The 14815-nt window shown below is 40.1% G+C and overlaps 1 protein-coding gene across 1 annotated transcript in view; it reads left to right on the top strand.

The window, feature by feature from the left end:
- Positions 1 to 211: 211 nt before the first annotated feature.
- Positions 212 to 14815, top strand: part of LPCAT3 (lysophosphatidylcholine acyltransferase 3) — a 33342-nt gene continuing 18738 nt past the window's right edge. Inside the window, exon 1 of the mRNA XM_007503682.3 lies at positions 212 to 590. Within this exon, the coding sequence (XP_007503744.2) occupies positions 443 to 590 (148 nt within the window). The 5' untranslated portion in view covers positions 212 to 442. The remainder of the gene's footprint in view (positions 591 to 14815) is intronic.

A 14815-nucleotide genomic window follows, 5' to 3' on the forward strand; every position in this document is an offset into this window, starting at 1 on the left:
CTCGGATCTCAGCCAATTGGAGGAGAGAGAATGAGCCGGTCTGTCCCACCCCTTCCTTGAGACTCCGCCTCGAATCAGTTGGAACAGAATCTTAAAATCACATCTCAGCCGGTTTGGGAATCCTCCAATGGAAATTCTAGTTCCCGCTTCTAAGCCCCACCCTCTCCCCCTGGCCTACCACGTTGACGGTCTGGTTGGAGTCACCTTTGCCTTACAAACGCCAAACACCGCCCTCTTCCCTCCGAGCTTCATCAAACCCCGCCCCCTTGCTCGTATAGCCCAATAAAAACCCGAAGAACGACGGGCTGGGCGGGCGAATAGCCAATGTCCATGCCGTGGGCGGGCTTCAGGCTAGAGTTGAGGTGAAGCTGTTGCGCCTTGCCCACAAGCGTGGCGCGCGGAGTGGGGTGGGGGGCGTCCCAAGGGGGCGCCCGGAGTTAAGATGGCGACGGCAGCTGAGCAGGAGGTAATATCTGAGCTAGCGTCCAAGGTCCTGCGCGTTGACTTCGAGGAACTAAGCCTTCAGAATTTGGCGACGTCCCTTGGTGCCTCGGAGCAGGCGTTGCGGCTCATCATCTCCATCTTCCTAGGTAAGGGGTCTCTCCTCCCTCAGGCCGGGGAACCCTGACGAGGGACACGCCTTCCCCGTGTTCACCCTCACCGGCCTTCCCCCGGGGCATTGTCTAGTGGGACACTCGAACCCCCACCCTGCTGGCCATCTTCCCTCTCTCCCTGAAATTCACACTGCCTACTTCTGGGGCACGACCCTCCCCACACACTCTTTTAGGTTGTCTTAGCACTGGTGCCCTTTGACCCTGCACCTCTCTCCCTCCGCCTCCGTTCCTGGATCCATCGTACTCTCCTTGTGCCTTTCACTCACTCACCTCCGCCCTCCATGCCTTGTTCTCACTCACCTGTCCCTACAGCATCTGTCTCTAACCAACCTCCTTACACCCTCGCCTTAACCCTGTTCGGGGCTGTGCCTCTCTACATGTGTGTCCAAGCCCGGTTCAAGTGGTACAGCTAGCTCAGGATCCGCCCTACCCCGCAATGTCTTAGTCCCATCCCTTCCTCGGGGTTTCGTGCAGTGCGCTCGGGTGTCTCACTTCTCTTCTTGTGGTCATTTCTTCCTGTTCAACCCACTGAATAAACTATGAGCCCGCAGTCTGCAAGACACGACCTCCCAGGCTTCCTTTAATTCCCAGCTAAATTCCCACCTCCTTTCTCAATCCTGCTTAATTCCAGTGCCTTCCCTCCTTTAATTATTTCCTATTCATCTTTTGTATAGCTTGCCTAGTATATATCTGTTTGCATGTTTATCTCCTTTGTTGGATTGTAAGCTCCTTGAGGGCAGGAATTGTCTTTTGCTTCTTTTTGTAACCCCAGCGACTGGCACCTAGTAGGCACTTAATAAATGTTTATTGAATTGAAATGAAATTGAGTTGCTAGCTACTGGACCAGAGAGGTAAAAGTCGAAAACCACCAGAACCCCTGCTCCTCTCCGGCTTCTGTCTATATTCTACTTCTTATGTACCCAGACCAGTAAAAATAAAGTAATTTCAAAAGAAGAACATTAACAACCAGAGTTATCAGAACATGCTTTGTTCAGGAAGGGACACCTGGGCTGGTGAGCCTTGAAGGAAGCTAGGAATTCTGGTAAGCAGATGGTGCCAGGCAAGGGAAACTGCCTTTGCTAAAGCCTGGAGACAAGAGATGGAATCTCAGTGTTTGAGAAATAGCTAGGTTCAGTCTAGTTTAGCTTGTGTGTGTAGCACATGCAGGTAACATGAAATAAACCTGGAATATACTGCCTTATTTTTGTATATGCCCCCACTTGACAACCATAGAATTTGCTGATATTGAAGGGAAAGAACTGATAGTCTTCTTAAACCTTTTTCACAGGCCGTTGCTGTATGAACAGTTATGTTGAAAGCATACTATATTCATGTACTAACAAGTTGCATTATAACTGCCTTCTTTTATCATGAACATCATCAAGTCCTTCTACATGATTACAAAACAATGTGCTCTTGCTGTTTTTCTCCTTCACATCAATCTCCAGGTCTTAAGCATTCAGTTTTAATTGCTGAGGCTGTTTCCCAAAGAAATAGTGCTAAGATGTAAACGTGAACCAGGCTAAAGGGTTATCTAATCCAACTCCTTTATGTTGCAGAGGATGAAACCAACCCAGGTTCTTTGACCCAAGTCCAGCTGTTGGTTATAATGCCATGCTATTTATTAGCTTTATTGAATGTCTGAGTTGTGTTAGAAATACCCTGTTCACTGTTGCTACGCTTTACAAGATCTGTGCTTTTGCGTAGACACTTTTCATGGAAGCAGATTGCAGACAACCTTTGAAATGCCTTAGCCAAAACAGAAATCTTCACCTGATGGTCAGCCCTCTAGGAATTTAACTTGTCTGGGACTAATATACTATTGCTGGGTCAGTAACCTAACCTTTCAAGCTTGGAAGAAACAGATGCTTGTCATCCTTTTTGGAGAACTTCCATGTTAAGTGAGGTATCCGTGACATTTTTAGGGGAGAAATGTGCTAGGTGCCAATGAAAGTACAAAACAGAAGTTTCTCTCCTTAACAAGCTTATGTTTAGTGAGGCAAGATTTGTAGGCACAAAATATATGAAACGAGAGAAAAATATAAGCAATATGTCATTAAGTTCTAAATTGTGTGGTATAGTCTCTCCTGTAGAAATTCTGAGAAGAAAGGTTAGGATTGGATTAACTATTTTAAAAGGTGGGACTTCTACTGAGTTTTGAAGAATGGATAAGATTTTGTTTGGCTAAAAGAAATGAGGAGAGGGCAGGCAAGAGTAAAGTTGTGGACTGGAATGGGCTGATAAGTGTGGGTATAAAGAATGTAGTTGGAGATAAGATTTGATAAGGTTTAGCCAGAAGGTAGAAGACTTTTAATACCTGTTTCAGGAGTTTGGACCTGATGGGAGATAACACTTATAAAGCTATTTCAAAATCTAAATGATGAGTGTTGCATAAATTCATTTTCAAGTGAGCTTGATTTAAAAATTAGCATTAAGCCTTAGTATAGCTTAGGTTCTCACCATTTTCCTTTGTTCCAGACATTTATCATTTTCCTTGTGAATATTTTCCCATCCCTTTGAACTCTGCTTCAAATCCTAGTCCTTACTACTGGCGGGCCAATTTGTTCTCTGCTGTTCTATCACTTCTATCTTATCCTTTCGCTGTCAGTGATCACCAAAGTATTATTCATTGTGTTTTACCCTACCCTGTTTGATTCTTTAGTAGTCATATATTGCTTTTCTTATACATACCCCTTTCTCCTCAATATCACTGTTTCATGTTGTGGTAACATATAAACTTGTACCACATAAAACCGTTTTGTGTAAACAAATAGTCATTTTATAATACATCTAAAATTATAGTGCAAAAACATCTTTATTTGTGGGAGGAAATAGATATTAGTCATAGATATTGTGTGCATAAGAGAGATTAAAGATTCAAAAGCTGATGCCCTTCATTTACCCTAAGCGCTGAGAAATAACTATATATTCGCTTCCCCTGGTAGATTAGCAATCAAACTTTTAAAAGTCATGATGCCAAGTTTTTTACTTCTTTCATACAGAAACACAGAAAAAAAATGGAAAGCCCTGTCATGGTGTACACCTATATGGCATCCCTTACCACCATCCAGTCAGAATGAGAAACCAAAATCACCTTCTGCCATGTTGAGATTAATTTGGGTTTAGAGCACCTCTTTTTAAAATTACATTTGCCATGTTAAACCTACCAATTATTCATATCTTATTATCTGGTTTTTTTTTCCATCTTCCTAAAATCTAATTGATATTCGTGTGAAGGCAGGGGGACCTATTCGAATAGGTTCAATGTAATACTCTTTGAAGGTGGCATAGTGGATAGAGTCAGGAAGTCTCATTTTCCTGAGTTCAGATCAGTCCTCTGGCATTTACTAGCTATGTGACTCTGGGCAAGTCACTTAACCCTGTTAGACTCAGTAATTCATCTGTCAGATGAGTCAGAGAAGGAAATGGCAAACCACTCTAATATCTTTCCAAGAAAACCCCAAATGGAATCATGAAGTCAGACATAACTGAAATGACAGGACCACCACAATTCTATGAAGAAGGAAATATATAGACAGTTCAAAAAAAATGACACAAAGGCGAGCCTGGAGAGGGTGCTACAGTATGTGGGGCTATGTACAGTCATAAAGCACTTGGATGTCTTTTGGGGAGAAGAGTGTGTGGTAGCACAGGAAAGGAAGGAGAAGAGCACCCAAGATAAACTGTGGCCTGCTACTTTATACCTGACTGGTGTAGATCAGTGATTCCCAACCTTAATTTTGAAGAGCCTAAAACAGCAGTCCTTAAAGTGGACTACTTGGAGTCCTTGAATCCCTTTTGGCAGAAGTCTGTGAGCTCAAAACTATTTTTATAATAATACTAAAATGTTTTCATTGCTAATAATTGTAAATATTGATAGCCCACATATATAAAAATGTTTTGGGGGAGGAGCTCCTCAGTTTTTGTGAGGGTAAAGGGATCCTGAAACCAAAAAGTTTGAAAACCATTGGTATAGGATGACTTTATTTATCTCAAGAGGATTCTAGTTCTCCATATGAATTGATTTTTAATTCATCATGTGTAAGATACTCTGGGTTAAAGGGGAAGGAATTTTAGACTTGGAAGTAGGAGACCTTGGAGTCTGATCCCTAAGCTGTATAACTTGCTCTCCTTTAAATTCTTTGAACCTTAATTTCCTTGTCTATGTAATAGGACCAATAAAACTTATATAAACCTTTAAAGTGCCTTTTGGGGGAGGCAGGGATTAAAACCTGTGGTTTCCTTATTATAGGGGAGGTAAGGAAAGTCGTTTTATCAGTACAAGAAAATTAGTCACTGCTTTGTAAACTTAGTGAATTCCTAGTAGCAATGTGGAGGGTTAACTCTTGCCAATATATATCAGAGGTTGGACTTGAACCCAAGGCATCTGGACTCTGAGGCAATTCTCAGCCCTCTGTACTTGATACATCTCTGTAGTAGAAATAAAAATTCATTTCCACATCCCTTTAAGGCTTGCAGAGCACTTTTCTTACAACAGCCCTATGAGATGAGTAGCACTGTTTTTATGCCCATTTTACAAATAAGGAAATTGAACATCTGAGTGGCTTACTTCCCCATGTCCACATAGCTAATAAATGTTGAAGATAGCCAATCCTGAATCCAAGTCCAGAACTCTCTATATGCAATCACACCGACATTCTTTTTTAACACTTTGGAAGTAGGACTAGACCTCCAATTCAGAATCACTCATCCAGACACTTGTTCTGGCTACAAAGGGTGTCTTAGCATTTGTGGTCTGGGCTCTTATCAAGTAGGATATAGAGATAAATGCTTTCTACACTATTTCCCCCTTAATCTTTCTGTAATTGTTGTGAAATTAGCCCATGGACACCTCCCAGCTTCTGAAGTTGGATCTGGCCAAAATGTAGCAGATGTCACCTGGCCCTCTTCTAACACTCTTCTTGGCCTAGAGCCATGGTTTGGCACAGATAATGTATCTAAGGCTGCATTTAGAGCTTACTGACATGATGGGGGAGAGGCAGGAGGGGTGTGGAATGCCAGAATTCACACACACAAATTGGTGACCTTTAAGATCAAAGCAAGTCCTTTTGTGCATAGCTACAACTTGCAGTTTCCTTTGGACCAAGGTCATGCCAGGCTCTTTAAGAACAAATTCCACACAATACTTGTTTCACTCCACTCCCATAATCATTACTCTGGATCTTAGTGACCTCAGTACTCAAGTTGATGAACCTTCAATAATCCCAGCCACAATTTTTCAATCTCTAATTCCTGTGATCACTGTATCTTCTCTACCTCAGCCAGATACAGAAAAAGGAGTAGTTTAAGGCTAACCAGGTTTGTTCTCAAGTTCTTGACTTCTGACACTTGCCACAGAAATCTCAAATTCCTGCTTTTCCACACCTACAGTATTAGTAATTCCCTCCTAAATCTTTCTTTATTCTTCCCCCTGACTGCCAATCTCCATTCCCCCTCACCCCATTTTCCCAGTCCTAACATCTTACCTTAACTTCCTTTTCTTTCCTTCAAAGTCTGGACCCTAATCAATTCCCTATAGAGGTGGAATCCATCCTTTCTCCCTTTGTCTTTCTGCTACTCAAGCCCTGCTAATCTTCCATCCTGAGTTACCACCCTATCCCCTTTTCTGAGCTACTGAAACCTGCTAGAGGGTAGTCATTAATTCCTGAAGAGTAGATCTACAACAAATTAATGCTCTTGCTTCTCTCTCTCTCTCTCTCTCTCTCTCTCTCTCTCTCTCCCTCTCTCTCCCTCTCTCTCCCCCTTCCCCCTCTCTACTTCTCCCCCTCCCATGTCTCTCTGTCTCTCAACACTCCTTCATCCTAGCATCGCACTTTAATGGTCTTTCATCTGTCTTTTGAGAAGAAGATAGGATGTTTCAACATCATCTAATCAGCCAGTATTGATCATTGCATTTGACTTGAGTTTTATTTAGGATATTTTTTTTAGTGTTTACTTATATTATTATAGTTATCCTATTTATCATTCTTTAGGTTCTACCTTTCTCAATCTATGTCAGCTAAATTCATCATTTCTTATGGTTCAGTAATCAATTATACTAATCTGCCACACCATTTATGTAGATATTCCTCCAATTCATGTTTCACACAGCTACCAAAATAATCTTCCTAAGACTCAGCTATGATCACTTCACTTCCCTGATCCCTCGACAAAAAAAAAAAAAAAGCTTTTTGGTTTGCTATAAAAGGCCCTCGATAATTTGCCTATAGCTTAACTTTCCAGCTTCATTTCATGTTATTCCTCTTTATATGTCCTGCCGTGCTCCTGAAGATTTGATAATATGCTATCACTTTCAAGCCTTCCCCCACCTTTCCTCCAAACTTTCAAAATCCTTATCTTTCTAGGTTCAGCTCAACTGCTAGCACTTTGATGAAGCCTTTCCTGACTTCTCATGTTCCAGCTGAAAGTGTCCTCTCCTCTCTTGTATTTTTCTAGCATATTTTTTCTAGATCTCCTATACTGCTTTCCATTACTTTATCTTGTATGATTATACTTAATCTGCCCCTAAGATCTCATGTGTACAACCTCCACCTTCCAGAGGTATTTTCAGCTGCTTTTGCACTAGCTCTGAAGTTGGTTTCTGCTGCTTTAGGTGCTTTGCCAGAGCTGTGTCCCTCCCTTTTGTAGTGTTGATCCCTCACTAGATCTCTAGATCATCCCCATGCTCATTGCCTCCACACCATTACTCACTGGCTCTAGGCGAAGGACATGAAATCCCAAAGACCCTGATTGTGACCTAGCATTGCCTCTTTGAGTATCTGTCTCCAGGTTCCTTTTCTGCTTTTTCTGCTCTTTTTTCTCCAGAAGCTGCCTCTGCAGCTGCCCTCATTGCTGCTTCATGAATTGCACATGCCTCCAGCTCCTCACTTGGAAACAACATTGGCTGCTCCACTGCCTGCTTTTTCTACCACAGGACTTAATTCCATTGGAGGGGTTGGTCCGTAGCCTCAAAAATCTCTAGCCAGCCACCTTCCTGTCACATGGGACCTAGAAGATCCAAGGAGATGTCACATGGAGAGTGGTATAATGGAAAGAACAGAATCTTAGAATCAGAAGAATCTGCTTAATCCCCATAGGATATGAGCTCTTTCCTGCCCCACCCCCACCCCTAGTGCTAGTGCCCTCTTGAATTTTTTGTGTATGTGTATATATACACATATTTCTCTATCATATATATACATATATATATGTGTGTGTGTATATTTACATATATACACACCTATATTGCATGTCTCCTTGAACAGTATGTAAGCTCCTTGAGGGCTAGGTCTGTTTTGATTTTACTTTTTTTATTCCAAGCACCTAGCATAGTTCTTGGTACATAATAGGCTTTCAGTAAATGTTTGTTGATTGATTACATGTTCTCCCTTCCCCTGTCCCTTGCTCCTCTCTTCCCCATTATCATCTCCTAGATAATCTTAGTAGGTTCCATGGGAGCTGAGAATATTTTATTTTAGCTTAGTATCAAAAACATTTTGCATATGGTAGGTGCTTAATAAATGAGAGAATTGTTACATAGTACCCAGAGGGGTTTTTTTAGAGCAATATAAAAATTGGCTAGGTCTGCCTGACAGTTTTAATAAATTAATGGAATATCTGGGCTTGTTATATAGCAAGCATCTGAGCAGGTTCTGCTGCTAGGATGTTAACTTCTGCATTTTTTAATCTTTCCTCTACATTCACAGCCACAAGTTTAATCAGTCTCTGAAACTTCCTGTTTAAGCATTGTTTTTCCAACCACTCCTTTTTTCTCTCTACCCTACATGTTATAAAATCCACAGCAACAGAACTTTAAAAATCTTAAAGTCATTTCATTAAACAGCTCTATGCTAAAGAAGTCCTTTCAAAATAGATCAGAAAGTGGATTGGCAAAAAATAATCTTCTTACTTGGCTGACAATTGTTATTCAGTCATGTCCAACTCTTCATAATGCCATTTGGGCTTCTCCTGGCAAAGACATTGAACTGGTTTGCCATTTCATTTGCCAGCTCATTTTATAGATGAGGAAACTGAGGCAAATTAGGTTAAGTGACTTGTCCAAGGTAATACAGCCAGTAGGTATCTGAGCTGGATTTGAATTCAGGTCTTCCTGAGTCTGGGCCCACTGCTTTATACACTTCACTTTTTAGTTGCCCTAACTGATACAGTCTTGCTCTTACACTTCCTCATGATGGGAATCAGGTTTCTCAAAAGCTGTGTCAATATGGTATAAGCTCTAGCAGATTCCACCATCTCTGAAATATTTTAAAGATAATTCTGCAACAGACTTAAGTCTGCTTTTTGAAGCCAACTGTGAAAGAGGCATGAAGGAAGAGAGAACTCAGTAAATGTTTGGTTTTTGTTTGTTTATTTGTTTTTGTTTTACCCATACCTTCCATCTTGGAATCAATACTGTGTATTGGCTCCAAGGCAGAAGAGTGGTAAGGGCTAGGCAATGGGGGTCAAGTGACTTGCCCAGGGTCACACAGCTGGGAAGTGGCTGAGGCCAGATTTGAACCTAGGACCTCCCATCTCTAGGTCTGGCTCTCAATCCACTGAGCTACTCAGCTGCCCCCTCAGTAAATGTTTGTTGATTGATTACATGTTCTTCCTTCCCCTGTCCCCTGCTCCTCTCTTCCCCATTATCATTTCCTAGATAATCTTCTTAGTAGGTTCCATGGGAGCTGAGAATATTTTTTAAAAGTTCAGGACCTAAAAGAAAAATTGGAAATGACACAACATGACCAAGTATAGAGAGGCTTATCATGAGGTTACACATTTGGTAATGAGATTTTTGACTATTATGGAACAATAAAAAAATATATAAAATGGCCTTTGATCCTATGCTTTCCTTTGCTTTTGCAGTGGTATTGGCAGAATGGGAAAAAAGGGAGTCAGACAGTACCAAAAGGCAAGCAGTTTTTATAGTCTATAAAAATTAGCCTGGTTATTAGTACTCCAGATTCGAGGTCCTTGACCTGTGAACAAGTGATTATACTGCTGGAGCAACTGGGTCAGATCTATCTTGAAACTCTTACTGTAGTGAAACTAGACAACAAAGATAAATTGAAGCTAAATGGAAGTCTAGTACAGATGTTTCCTTACAGAAGCAAATAAAGGAGTTAACAGTGTTGGTTTTATTATGAATAAATTACTTCTTGGACTGTATATTCAGCCCCCACTCTAATTCATCTTCCACACTGTTACTAAAATGATTTCCCTAAATTGCAGGTTTGTTCATCCCCCTGCCCCCCAATTCAGTGGGTTTCTTGCCTTAAGGATCCAATATTAACTCCTATTTGGTATTTACATTTTTTCACTACTTGGTCCCTTCCAGATTGTAAGAGATTATCCTGATTAGATAAAGCTCTGATTTTTATGTATGCTGTATAAAGAAGTGATACAAATGTGACCATTTTGGTTCCAAGTTTCTGCTCCTAGAATTGCAAACTCAAATCAGAAACCGTAGAGGTGTCATGGTGAATGGAGCCAGGGTAAGAGGGCCCAAGGTTGAATTCTACCTATTCATGAGCTTGGGCATGTCACACAATCTTTCTGGGCCTTATTACCCTTATCTGCTAAATGAAGGAGCCCAACTAGATGTTCTTCCATGTCTTTTCCAACTCCAAATCTATGCCCTTGTGACTTGGGCATGACTTGGGAAACAGAAGGCATAGCTGGAAGTGTTCTTTGTGTAGCACAGAATACAAAAAAACCTGAAACTGGAGCCCTTGACTACAAAATTTTAGAATTTAAAATTTTTATTGATACCTTTATGTTTTTATGTCATATTCATTTCTGAATCTATCCCTTCTCTACCTCTACCAATCCAGCAACCTCATCTAATAAACCTTTTTAAAAAGAGGAGGAAGGTATGAATCAGTTTTGATTATTTCCCCCCTTTTCCTACTTTTCTTTGTTCTTTAAAAAAATCTATTATGCTGGATGGTTCTAAGGGGAAGAAGGAGAGTTTCAGGGGGGAATTTAGACATTGTATAAACAAAAGTTATCAGTACAAGCTTATTTCTAAAAAAGAGAGGGAGAGAGGGAGGGGGGAAGAGCAATTCAGCAAAACTAACCAATACATTCACAAAGTTTGATGGTACATGCAATCTTCCATTTCCATTGTCTTTGCAATGAAGGGAAGGAGGATTGGGCCTTTTTTTTTTAACCTATTTTAGACCATTGGGTTTCTAGAGATACTGTTGAATATTCAGAGGTAGGTGGCACAGTGGATAGAGCACCTGACCAAGAATCAGAAAAACTCATCTTCTTGACTTTAAATCTGGCCTCAGACTAGGTATGACCCTTGGGCAGGTCATTTAGCACTGTTTGCCTTGGTTTCCTCATCTATCAAATGTGCTGGAGAAGGAAATGCCAAACCACTCCAGTATCTTTGCCAAGAAAACCCAAAGAAAGGGGTTACAGAGTAGGGCACGATTAAAAAGCATCTACCATAAAAAACATTTATCTAGTGCTTTCAGGTTTATAGCATCTCAGTTAACCAGCTTTTTGTGGGTGCTTATGCACTCAGTATAGAAGAAAGACAAGTGCAAAGTTAACCAATTCATTGAGTTTTTGACCCAAGAAGGAGTTTGATTTTTGTTTTGTTTGCTTTTTTCTTTTTTATCATGTCAGTACTAACTCATCCTGCTCTCTACATTCTACGTTTATAAAAATCAGTCAATAATTATCTATTGAACTTGTAACACAAGATTCTGTGCTTCAATCTAGGGGATACTAAAAAGTTTGCAGTCTACTTTTGAAGGTAAGATACACATTTGAAAAATAGCAGTACTGTAATTAAGTTATCAAGTTAGAACAATAAGTGCTTTAGGAGTTCAGGCAATAAGCATTTATGAAGTGCCTATTATGTACAAGGTACTGTTCTGGGTACTGGTGATACAAAGACAAAAAATAACCATCAGTTTCAGGTGTATGACCAATGAAGGCTTCCCAGAAGAATTGGAGGTAAGAGTTGGATAAACCAAGGGATGAGGGAAGGACAGAATAGTGCAAGGGAGGAATCCAGTTCAACAAACTCTTAAGTGCCTTCCGGACATTTCCATTTAGATATCTCTAACTCAACACGACCAAATTAGAACTTATTTTCCTCCACCCTCAATTTACCCTCCCTTCCAACAGTCCCTATATCTATGAAGAATACTACCAACTTTCTAAACAGTCAAGGTTACAATTTAAGTTATCTTTTATGTTTCCCTCTCCCTCATAGCCCTCCACTAATAATCCAGCCAATTGCCAGATCTTAGCAATTCTACCCCCACAATATCTGTGATATATGTCTCCTTTCACTCCACTCATAGCCACCACTTAATTCATCTCTGTCATTTCTACTGAACTGTTGCAATAATTTTTTAAAATAAACCTTTCATTGGTCTCCCTGTTTCCAGTCTATCTCTTTGAATCCATCTTGCACACAACTACCAAATTAATGTACCTAAAACATTCTGAGGAGAAAATATTCTTCATTTTCATCACTCCAAATCATTTTCAAGAAAACTGGCTTCAGCAGACTTTGAGCCCATGACACCAAAAAGAACAAGAGCCCAAGTTCTGAGATAAAATACAAACTCAGCCTGGCATTTTAAAAAAAATTAGTTTTGTTGTTTTTACATTGCAGTAATTTCTGTACAGTATGTAACTGTCCCTGTTCTGGAAAAAAAAATCTGTTGACTATTTCTACTAAGGATGCCATTTCCTGCCTTTGTAGCTCCCACCTCTTGGGTGACAAAAGGATGGAAGATTTCAACATTTGTTCTTCTTTCAGTGTCCTTTTAATTTACATTGATGTAATTATTGTGTACATCCTTCTGATTCTGATGATTAACTCTTATACCAGTTCATATTAATCTCATGTTTGGCTAAATTCATACTCATTTTTCTGCTTATTTATAATCTGTTACCCTCATAGGATCATAGATCAGAGCTGGAAGAGGTCTCAGATGCATCTAGGCCAACCCCTTCATTTTACAGATGAGGAAAATGAAGTCCAGGATGGTTTAGGGATTTGCATGAGGTTGGTCACACAGGCAACACACTCAGGATTCAAACCCAGACCCCTTGTCCTCTTTCCAGTTAGTTGTTTTCCTCTGCTTAGCCATTCCCCTGATAAATGGGCATCTACTTTGTACCCAATTCTTTGTAACCACAAAAAAAGTACTATGAATACTTAGATATAGATAAGAGACCTTTCTTTTTTACTTTCTCGAATTATGTGCCCAAAAGTAGGATCTCTTGATTAGAAAAGGTATGAAAAGTTTAGTCTTTTCTCTTGGCACCACTCCAAATTGGTCTCCAGAATGGTCCAGTCAGTTCAAAGCTCTCTGTTGGTATTCCTGTCTTCTATAGTTGCCACTCCAACATTGACTTTTCTGTTTTTTTCTCATCTCTCTCAGTTTCCCATGCATGAGGTAAAACCTCAAAGTTGTTTTCATATGCCTTTCACTTATTTATAATTATTGGGCACATTTTTTTCATCTAGTTGTTGATGGTTTACTATTCTTTAGAAAGCTGTTCATATCTGTTAATACTTACCTTTTAAGGATTTCTACATTGATTTTGTTTGTGCAAAATTTAAACTTTATTTGTAATAAAAAAAATTTAATGAAACACTTTACATATTTGCATGTCTTCCTTTACTCAATGTTTTTATTCATCTTTTCTTTATCTTCTACCTTTAGTAAATATGCTCTGGAAGCAAGCACTCAGTCTGGCATTATTTAAAATCCTCTAGGATTTGGTTCCCATTTGTATTTCCAGATTTATTCCCATTTCTCCTCTCCAGGTACACTACAGCCATACCTAATTGGCCAGTGAAGTCCTTGTCCCCTGGACTCAGTAATCCATTGCCTGACCCCAAGCCTCTGGACTATGGTGATCCTGCCCCTGCTGCAGAGATGTACCTCCTGTTCACCATATCTTCTTAGCATCCCCAACTTCCTTTAAGATTCAGATTAGGTACCATCCCCTAGGGTGGTAACTGACTCCAGTTGTTAGTATTCGCTCTTTCCTAAAATTGCCCTATATGTATTTATCTGTATACAAGTTGTAATGTAAGCTTTTTAAGGATAGGAAGCACTTAATTTCTCATCTTTGTATTTGCCACTTCTAACAGTACTTTGTACAGACTAGGAGTTGGTTAAATGTTGTTGAATTGCCTACCCATTTATGGCACTGTGGCAGGTCAATGGTGGGCCACGAGAGTACAAAAATAAGCATAGCCCTCACCCTCAGGAGCTTAACAGCAATCCAGTGGGCATGATAAAATGTGTATGCATATTGTTATAAGGGCAAAGGAAAAGTTTAGATTATGTGCTGTAACAAATTTTGAGGAGTGATTTCATATCACTTTTAGCTTTGGGGAATCAGGAGGAAAAAAAAAGATCCTGAACCTGTGGACCTTCAAAAAAGAGAAGAATTCTAACTTACTTTGAGATAGAAGCTACACAAAGGATGAAGGCAAGAAGGCTGAGAAAAGGGAGGCACTATTAGTATAGTTTGACTGAAGTTGTATATAAAGGGAAGGAGAGTGAATTGAAAAAGCCTGGAAAGCTAAGGTTGTGATAATGAAAGCTAACATTTATCCCTTTCAAGTTTGAAGGTGCTCCGGGTCTCCTCTTAGTCTTACAGTAATACTGAGAAATAGACACTCTAGATAGGCATTACTATCCCCAATTTACAGGTGAGGAGATTGAGGCTCTTGGAGGCTAAGTGACTTAGTTATGATCATATATAGCAAGATTGGAACTCGGGACTTTTTTTGACTCCTAGGCCACGCTGCTTCTCTCAAATCATGGGATTTTCTAGTTAGGAAGAGCCTTCAGAGCATCTTATTCCAAACCTCTCATTTTGCAGCTTCCAAGTGACCTGGGGACTGCCAGAAATAACCTCAGGGCTTGTGATAGATTGAATAGGGTCTTATTGAAAACACATTTTGGGGACAACGACTAGAGTAGTTTGAGACTTGAGCCAAGACTTTGTATTTGCTCATTTTAGGTACCTACTGTGTACATTTCAGAATACTATGATAGGTATGGACTGGGAAAGATTCAAAGTTTAGATTACACAGTCATTGTGTGATTCTTAGTAGATTTTCCCCTTTTTCTGGAATTCCACTGTGTCCCTGTCAGTACATTAAGGTAAGATGTTTTTGCATAAGATTTAGGCCATGTTGTATTTTT

The sequence above is a fragment of the Monodelphis domestica genome, chromosome 5 (assembly GCF_027887165.1).
Source record: "Monodelphis domestica isolate mMonDom1 chromosome 5, mMonDom1.pri, whole genome shotgun sequence".
In the NCBI taxonomy this organism is placed as follows: Eukaryota; Metazoa; Chordata; class Mammalia; order Didelphimorphia; family Didelphidae; genus Monodelphis; species Monodelphis domestica.